We start from the raw sequence: 10,420 nt of genomic DNA on the forward strand, positions 1-10,420 counted from the left end.
ATTATAAAGTTTTTATTAAAATTTAATAAGAAAAATGTAAATTCTACGTTTTTAAAGGGACTAGCAAATATTTGATAAAAATAGAAGCGTTGACTAACAAAATTCTGTGGGAAATTTAAAAAGTTTATAATTAAGAGGCAGTTTCACGAGCACTGTTGGGCGCCAAAAATCTCCTTTATCGACAAATATACAAAAAAAAAACGTTTCAATTAAGTCTCCTGTATAAAAAAAAAACTATTAGCATAGAGATCTACATAAGTAGTTGTTAACGAATTTCCTGCACTCCATTTTGTATTATTTAAACTTAAAGTTTTTTCCCACACTGTTGGGCGCCAAAAATGCACCACATAACTCGTTTTAAAATACAATTTTTGGCATATTTTATAGTTAGCAAATAATTAACTAAAAAAAAACAAATGACCAATAAGATTTCCCTTAGACAAAAAATTGGTAAATCTTAATTAAGAAACAATTTTCACGAGAAAAAAGTTCCACATTGTTGGGCGCCAAAAATCCACTTTATTGACAAAAATGTATCAGAATTAATATACTTTTATAAAAACCCATATAAATACTGTGAATGCTTAAAGTTCCTTGAGCGTTAAATTTGTTTGTTCTTTAATCGTTTGTAGGTAATTTTAATGGCAAAATGAACCCCTCTGATAGCAAAATTATTGGACTGTTGGGTGGCCAGGAATCTATTAATGGAAAATTGTAAAAAATCAAGTCATAATTTGGTTAAAGATACATTATAAAGTTTTTATTAAAATTTAATAAGAAAAATGTAAATTCTACGTTTTTAAAGGGACTAGCAAATATTTGATAAAAATAGAAGCGTTGACTAACAAAATTCTGTGGGAAATTTAAAAAGTTTATAATTAAGAGGCAGTTTCACGAGCACTGTTGGGCGCCAAAAATCTCCTTTATCGACAAATATACAAAAAAAAAACGTTTCAATTAAGTCTCCTGTATAAAAAAAAAACTATTAGCATAGAGATCTACATAAGTAGTTGTTAACGAATTTCCTGCACTCCATTTTGTATTATTTAAACTTAAAGTTTTTTCCCACACTGTTGGGCGCCAAAAATGCACCACATAACTCGTTTTAAAATACAATTTTTGGCATATTTTATAGTTAGCAAATAATTAACTAAAAAAAAACAAATGACCAATAAGATTTCCCTTAGACAAAAAATTGGTAAATCTTAATTAAGAAACAATTTTCACGAGAAAAAAGTTCCACATTGTTGGGCGCCAAAAATCCACTTTATTGACAAAAATGTATCAGAATTAATATACTTTTATAAAAACCCATATAAATACTGTGAATGCTTAATGTTCCTTGAGCGTTAAATTTGTTTATTCTTTAATCGTTTGTAGGTAATTTTAATGGCAAAATGAACCCCTCTGATAGCAAAATTATTGGACTGTTGGGTGGCCAGGAATCTATTAATGGAAAATTGTAAAAAATCACGTCATAATTTGGTTAAAGATACATTATAAAGTTTTTATTAAAATTTAATGAAAAAAATGTAAATTCTACGTTTTTAAAGGGACTAGCAAATATTTGATAAAAATAAAAGGATTGACTAACAAAATTCTGTGAGAAACTTGAAAATTTTATAATTAAGGGCAGTTTCACGAGCAAAACATCCCACACTGTTGGGCGCCAAAAATCTCGTTTATCGACAAATATACAAGAAATCATTTTAATTAGGTCTCTTTTATTAAAAAAACTATTAGCATAGGGATCGATCTACATGAGTATTTGTTAACGAATTTCCTGTAATTCTTTTTATATTATTAAAACTTAAGTTTTTCCCACACTGTTGGGCGCCAAAAATGCGCCACATAACTCTTCTACAATTTTTGGCATATTTTATATTTAGCAAATAATTAACTAAAAAAATAAATAAAAAAATAAAATTTCCCTTGCACGAAAAATTGGTAAATTTTAATTAAGAAACAATTTTCACGAGAAAAAAATCCCACACTGTTGGGCGCCAAAAATCCACTTTATTGACAAATATACAAAAAAAATGTACCCCAATTAATATACTTTTATAAAAACCCATATAAATACTGTGAATGCTTAATGTTCCTTGAGCGTTAAATTTGTTTGTTTTTTAATCGTTTGTAGGTAATTTTAATGGCAAAATATTAAAAAATAAACCCCTGTGATAGTCATAATTTGGCTGAAGACACATTATAAAGTTTCTATGAAAATTGAATGAAAAAAAACGTATATACTACGTTTTTAAAGGGATTAGCAAATATTTGATAAAAATGAAAAGATTGACTAACAAAATTCTGGGAGAACTTGAAAATTTCATAAACAAAACATTTCACACTGTTGGGCGCCAAAAATCTCCTTTATCGACAAATATACAAAAAACTCATTAAAATAAGTCTCCTTTATAAAAAAAAAATATTTACATAGGGATCTACGTAGGTATTTATTTACGAATTTTCTGCACTCCTTTTTCTATTATTTAAACTACAATTTTTTTTCCGTACAATGTTGGGCGCCAAAAATGCGCTTTTTATAAAAAACAATTTTAGGCACATTTACACGAAATTCACCCCAATTAGTCGACTTTTATATTATAATTCATTGCTTAGAGATTCAAGACAGCATTCCACCATCAATTCAGTCCTTTCGAAAAAATTCTCATAATCATTTAAAGTGTAACTGTATTTAAATTTTGAATACAAAATCTGACAATACCGTTGGGCGCCATAAAACTCGTTTTTAGACAAATATGCAAAAAATCATCTCATTTTTTCCTCTAACAATTTTTTTTCCCACACTGTTGGGCGCCAAAAATGTGCCTGTTTTAAAATACAATTTTAGGCACATTTACATGAACTTCACCCCAATTAGTCGATTTTTATATTATAATTCATTACATAGAGATTCAAGATAGCCATCTCATAATCATTTAAAATGTAACTTTATTTATATATTATTAAATACAAAATCTGATCACACCGTTGGGCGCCAAAAAACAAAACAAAACAAGATCGAGATTCCCCCCGGTGCGCTGATGTTGATGATGATAATAATGATACCGGCCGTTCCCGTGTGTCATCGGGCAGGGGGGGATCCACCACGCGTTCGGGAGAATAAAGCGCCAGAAAAGTGCGACGCGCGCCATTGCTTTATTTACATTCGGCACACGTGCGGAACATGTGGATTTTCCTCGTTTAATAATCTCTCTTGCCGCGATTCTATTCACTCTTTAAAACAGATGGCCCCCAAAGAAAAATAAAAGAAAAGAAACTTACCCTTTCCTCCTCACGAATCATCTCGGCAATACCAGGCTTGATTTCCATATCGTCTGGATTCACCGACGGCTGACCGTGTCCAACTTGGGGTTGTCCCGGTTGCAAATTTAACGGTAACGGCAACGTTTCCACCGATGTGCCGCCGGTTAACGGGGTGGCCGGCGGTGCAGGTGACATCTCCACCGAGGGCGGCGGTTCTGGGATCTCAGTGCTGCCGCTCTCGGCCGGACTGCTCATGTTACTCCGTTCGCCGGACCTACGCCGCCTCTTTGCCGCCCTTTGGGCTTCCGAATCTTGCTGCGAGTTCATTTGGTGTGAGGAGGGCTGCTCGGAGTTCCTCGAGTCTACCGCTCTACCCCATTCAGGAGTGATCGTGGGGGTTGGCGGTGCGGCAGGTTTCGAAGCTGGTCTGGCCGTCACCTCACCGGAGGCGGCTGCTATGTCTTGTTCCCCGTTAACGTCGGCTAATCCTCTGATTTTAAGGGTCTCGGCCACTTTTAGTAGCGGTCCGATTTGCTCCTGGGATACGTTGATCTCGCCTTTGTACATGAACTCCACGGCCGCCTTAAGTTCGGGCCATTTAATGTCTTTTAGGATAACTATGGGGTGCTGGCAGGGATTTTCGACGAACAACGACTGGAAGTAGGGGCTGCACGCGGACAAAACCATCTTGTGGGCCTTAACCGATTGTCCATCGCACGCCAGGGTCACGTCCACGAACGACTGACTCTGGAACAGTTCGTCGAAGACGTTCGTCAAGTTCGTTTGGTAGTTGTTCCAGCGCAAGCAGAAGTGCTGCGGAGATCCCGTCACGTGCTGCATGTTGCTCGCCTGGAAAGTTCAAACAAACCAAAAAAAAAACTACACCACACTTTACGAGTCTATAATGATGATGCTAGTTGGGGTGTCATGGTGCACCCAAACTTTGTCTTTCGCAAAAAAACAACACACAGTCTTAAAGAGAGCACGTGAGTTAAAAATGTGTCGATAATGGAAAAACTCGTCGTAATTTTAGGCTTTCACAGAGTGAGCGAAGAGCGTCGTAACGGCCGCCGTAACGTCTACTAAACGCGTACTCGAGCCCGACTGAACGAAACGTTCGGGTCTCGGGTTGCCGAAAGGGGCGGCCAGGCGGGGCGCACGCCTCTGCCCCTTCCAAACGGGAGGCGGCCCGCCCCCTCCCCACCCATCCACCCACGAGGCCGCGTGGTGGTCGTCCTAGGCCGGCTCTAATTATGATGATGATGTTGATGTTGATGATGCACCTGAGATGAACGGTGAGGCGGCGGTTTGGACCGTCGTCGTCGTCGTACGGGGGAAAGGAGAAGCGAGGGGGCGAGAGGATTAAGTCGTCAATGGAACGGCGGCGACGGCCGATTTCTCACTTGATTTCTTGATTCTTGCCGCCGCCCGTGGGGTGACGGTAACGGCGGGCGGGCGGGCGGCTGAGACGGCGTCGCGTCTAAATTGAGAGAAGAAACGTCGTCCGCGTATACCGACTGCGTGCGTGCGTTTTGTTTTTTTGGTATTGAAGTAGCCCCTGAATCGCGCTGTTGGGCGCCAAAAGTTCAATTTTTGAAATAGGGAATTTTTTGCCCATATTGTTGGGCGCCAAGATTCGTTCATCTTTTTTTTGTTTTATTGCAAAAATTGACCGCAAACTTGAGTCCCGATAGGCAGTAGTATCTTCAGTGTAATTCATCAAAATCCCACAAATTTGTGCGCCAAAAAGCACATTTCTTATTTAAATAAAACTGAAAATTTGCAAATCTTCTTTACGAAAACTAGATGGAACTTTAAGAAGGATTATCCATATTATTACGTGACAAAAATCCATAATTTTACTACAGAAAAAATCATTCATTTAGAATGAAAAAAATACAAACTCACACTTTAGAACAAGAATAATTAAATTGTTAAATTACAAAAGAAAGTATAAAAGAAAAAATTAAGAGGTTTTAGATCTGGATGGCTTCCTAGTCGTTCGATATACAACCTCAGCAGTAGCATCCATTGTTGATTTATCGCCAATGTCGAACGCAACAATTTAAATGAATTGTGTATATTTTAATAATTTTATTTCTGTTATGTATGAGTATATTTACTAAATAAATATATAGGTATTATTATTCAATTAAGCCGTCATCATTATGATAGAGCTATTAAACAGCACTGTTGGGCGCCAAAAGTTCAATTTTTAAAATAGAGAATTTTTCCCACATTGTTGGGCGCCAAGATTCATACGCTTTTTCTGTTTTTACTGCAAAAACGTTGGAAATAGAAGAAAAATTGGAAGAAAATTGTTGGGTGCCAGAAATGCATGTTTCTCGTTAGAACGCAAACTTAAGTCTCAATAGGCAATATCTACAGTGTAACTCATCAAAATCCCACAAAGTTGGGCTACGAGTAGACTCCTTTAATAACTAAATATCAAAGTTAACCAGACAACAAGAAGATAAAGAAAAATAGGGTGTTATATAAAAAATATATGGAAAATCTCCACTATTATCAGAAATCCTTTATACGATAGAAAAATTTGAATGTTAAGAAGCAAACCCACATTGTTGGGCGCCAAAAATGCATATATTTCATTACAAACAAATTTGAGTAGCAATAAAGAAAACCCACAATGTTGGGCGCCTCTTTTTCAAATCGAAATAGCAATGATTTGCATGTTTTTATTACGCAAAAATGAGGGAAATTTAAGAAGAAAAATCAATACTCTCGCATACCAAAAATGGATATTTTTCCTATAGAAGAAATTAGGAACTAAGAAAAATTCATAATGTAAGCCAAAAATTAATATTTTTTTTCAATTAAGAAAAATGGGTTTTTAGTTAAACGTGACTACTATTGCAAAAAAATCCTTTTTACGATAAAAAAATTTCAATTCTAGAAAGAAAACCTACATTGTTGGGAGAGGTTTTAGATCTGGATGGCTTCCTGGACGTTCGATATACAACCTCAGCAGTAGCATCCATTGTTGATTTTTCGCCAATGTCGAACGCAACAATTTAAATGAATTATTTATATTTTAATAATTTTATTTCTGTTATGTATGAGTATATTTACTAAATAAATATATAGGTATTATTATTCAATTAAGCCGTCATCATTATGATAGAGCTATTAAACAGTACTATTGGGCGCCAAAAGTTTTTTTAAAATAGAGAATTTTTCCCACATTGTTGGGCGCCAACATTCATACCCTTTTATGTTTTACTAAGAACATGTTAGAAATTTCGAAAGAAACAGTCAAGAAAGCTTGTTGAATGCCAAAAATGCATATCTGCCGTTAGGAATAAAATTTAATCTCAATCTACAGCGCAAGAATTTATATTTTTTTGCTAAGAAACCATTGAAAATGTACTAGAACAAAGATGAATTTTCTTTTCTAGTGCCAAAAATGCGCCAATACAAACATATTTGAGCCTCGATAAAGAAGTTTCACATTGAAAAATGTGTGCATATTTTGACTACGAAAACAACAACAAAAATCCATGGTCATACAGGATAGATATTAAAAGTAATCTATCTTCTAAATAGCATTGTTGGATGCCAAAAGTTCACGTTCTAAAATAAGGAATTTTATTGAGTGAAACCCACATTGTTGGGCACCAAGATTCACACCTTTTATACGTAAAATATGATGTGTTAAAAAACTGTCGATTTTTCGAATTTCTACTATATTTCTAATGCTATTTCTTTTTTCTATAATTTTAATTACTTATATTTATAAGATATTAGGAAATTTAATTGAAAAAGGGAATAAAAGCTCATGAAGAAAAGTGAGAAAGCTTTACAGTGTTGGGTGCCAAAAGGCACACTTTTTTAATCTAAAAAATGTAATAAGAAAACTTGTACTATTATAAGACAAAAATTGATAATGTTGTGGCAATATAAAAACAGAATTTTAGAAAAAAAGCAAAGAAAATTCATAATTTTCTAAGGCTAAAAATGCATATATTTATGTTATTGTTTATGTGATTAAGTTAAACATGTTTGTCAATACAAATTTGAGAATCGATAAGGAAAAGCCACAGTGTTGGGCGCCAAAAAGCAAATTTTTTTCATTCTTACTTTATAAGTTTTTTCCATCCTTTCTATATAAATCTCGGTCAATATGACCCAAAAATTAATTGGAACAAACAGGACAAAAACTAGAATCCTTACGTAAATAGCCTTTTTAACAAATATATGAATTTCGTGACCCTTTTTTGTACAATTGCTATTTTGCACTCTTACCGCAGTAGCAAAAACGGACGCACCTAATGCGGAACTACACAAATACACACAGTACCAATTAATCGTACCAAAAGTTGTAAATAAATAGATTTTTTCAAAAAATATATATATAAACTAAAGGTTGGGAGTTTTTTCAATTAAAAAATATGTTTTTAGTTAAGAAATTTGTGAAAGCTCTCACTATTGCTAAAAATACTTTTTAGGATTGAAAAATCAGAAAACGCTCACTGTTGGGCGCCAAAAAGTACGAGTACATGTTTTTATTTTAATAAAATGAGAAAATTGCAGATTTTATTTACGAAAACTAGACGGAAATTAAGGAGGGCAAAACGAACTATTGCGAGGCAAAAAATTAAAATTTTTACGCTAACAAAAATTAAAATTACCCTATAGGCCAAAATTTTTAATTAACTTAAAAAAAAAGTGTTTTGTTTTTTTGGTGTTGAAGAGCCCCTGAATCGCGCTGTTGGGCACCAAAAATTCAATTTTTAAAATAGGGAATTTTTTGCCCACATTGTTGGGCGCCAAGATTCGTTCACCTCTTTTTTGTTTTATTGCAAAAACGTTGGAAATGTCAGAAAAAAAATTGACGGTAAACTTGCGTCCCAATAGGCAGTAGTATCTTCAGTGTAATTCATCAAAATCCCACAAAGTTGGGCGCCAAAAAGCACATTTCTTATTTAAATAAAACTGAAAATTTGCAAATCTTCTTTACGAAAACTAGATGGAACTTTAAGAAGGATTATCCATATTATTACGTGACAAAAATCCATAATTTTACTACAGAAAAAATCATTCATTTAGATTGAAAAAAAATCAAACTCACACTTTAGAACAAGAGTTACTAAATTTTTAAATTACAACAAGTATAAAAGAAAAAATTAAGAGATTTTAGATCTGGATGGCTTCCTGGTCTTTCGATATACAACCTCAGCAGTAGCATCCATTGTTGATTTTTCGCCAATGTCGAACGCAACAATCTAGATGAATTATTTATATTTGAATAATTTTATTTCTGTTATGTATGAGCATATTTACTAAATAAATTTATAGGTATTATTGTTCAATTAAGCCGTCATCATTATGATAGACCTATGAAAAAGCACTGTTAAGCGCCAAAAGTTCAATTTTTAAAATATGGAATTTTTTCCCACATTGTTGGGCGCCAAGATTCATTCACCTTTTTTTCTGTTTTTACTGCAAAAACGTTAGAAATAGAAGAAAAATTGGAAGAAAATTATTGGGTGCCAGAAATGCATGTTTTTCAATTTTCAATTTTTAAAATAGGGAATTTTTTGCCCACATTGTTGGGCGCCAAGATTCGTTCACCTTTTTTTTGTTTTATTGCAAAAACGTTGAAAATGTCAGAAGAAAAATTGACGGCAAACTTGAGTCCCAACAGACAGTAATATCTACAGTGTAACTCATTAAAATCCCACAAAGTTGGGCTACGAGTAGACTCCTTTAATAACTAAATATCAAAGTTAACCAGACAACAAGAAGATAAAGAAAAATAGGATTTTATATAAAAAATATATGGAAAAACTCCACTATTATCAGAAATGTTTCTTACGATAGAAAACATTGAATGTTAAGAAGCAAACCCACATTGTTGGGCGCCTTTTTTCAAATCGAAATAGCAATTATTTGCATGTTTTTATTACGCAAAAATGAGGGAAATTTAAGAAGAAAAATCAGTACTCTTGCATGCCAAAAATGGATATTTTATTAACTAAGAAAAATTCATAATGTAAGCCAAAAATTAATATTTTTTTCAATTAAGAAAAATGGGTTTTTAGTTAAACGTGACTACTATTGCAATAGAAAAATTGGAATTCTAGAAAGAAAACCCAACTTGGGCGCCAAAATTTTCAATTAAAATAGCGTCTGTCAGTTATGATGAAAAAATCCTTTTATAACTTACATCTAAATATTTCCCAATAAACGTCTATTATTAGAATATCCCTAGAGTTTCCTATTTATTTAAGCACACCATCAAGGTGTTTTCCCACACTTCCACGAAGCTTCCGATTGCCATAAAAAATAATTTCCTTTTAAAGGATCAAATAGTAATAGGCGGTGCGTGCTTCAATGCGAAACTATCGGGAGGCGATTAATCCATCTGTACATGTTTTAATTTTTCCGTCTCGCCGTTTAAGAGAACAGAAACGGACTCTACATAGATTACGTAACTTAGCACCCGAAAGAACAATGGAAATTTACATTTTAATCGACTATAATATAAGACATTGGGATAGTCGAAATGCTTTTAAATATGTATATTTTTTTTTGCATATAAGTCGCGTTATATAACTGAAATGCAATTGTGCTCATGCAATTTTCGGTTTCGTCCCTGTAAAATTCAATAACGAGCCGCAAAACCTTTACGATCTTTAACCGATAATAAATCCGGAACCATAACGCGAGTTTCGCACAGAAACGCACGTGTACATTGAACATAAACCAGACCAGAACCAAAGTATAAAATTTAAAAAAAAAATCGAATGTTTGTACTACAATAAATACCCGCTCGATATGTTTTGAAGTACGGCTATGGGTTCCTTAGATCGTATTTCCCTATGGTTTATCGTATTGTTTGGTTCAAGAAACAGTATCGTAGGGATAAGTAGGAAAACGTCAAATTAAAACATTTTTTTATTAGATGTTAATTTTTTAAATGCCATAGAGTCAAAAAAAAAAACAATTTAAGTCTTCTACATTATTTAAATTGTTAATTGAATTTAAAGTGAAAGAAATAACTAAATAATTTGTCAAAACTTTTTCACTTTTGTCCAGGTGAATATAGTGCCTAATTTCAATTTTTTCCAGGCACTTGGAACCTTTCTAAGTAGTTTAATAGTTCTAACTAAAATTCCGGTTGAATATA

The 10,420-nt window shown here is 33.7% G+C and overlaps 1 protein-coding gene across 2 annotated transcripts in view; it reads right to left on the reverse strand.

The window, feature by feature from the left end:
- The window catches only part of LOC126735180 (protein bric-a-brac 1-like), a 487,514-nt gene extending 483,159 nt beyond the window's left edge, over window positions 1–4,355 (reverse strand). For both annotated transcript variants that reach the window (XM_050439130.1, XM_050439131.1), the window contains exon 1: window positions 3,289–4,355. In XM_050439130.1, the coding sequence (XP_050295087.1) occupies window positions 3,289–4,110 (822 nt within the window). In that variant the 5' untranslated portion in view covers window positions 4,111–4,355. The remainder of the gene's footprint in view (window positions 1–3,288) is intronic.
- Window positions 4,356–10,420: the final 6,065 nt, after the last annotated feature.

Source organism: Anthonomus grandis, chromosome 4 (genome assembly GCF_022605725.1).
Source record: "Anthonomus grandis grandis chromosome 4, icAntGran1.3, whole genome shotgun sequence".
Taxonomy (NCBI): Eukaryota; Metazoa; Arthropoda; class Insecta; order Coleoptera; family Curculionidae; genus Anthonomus; species Anthonomus grandis.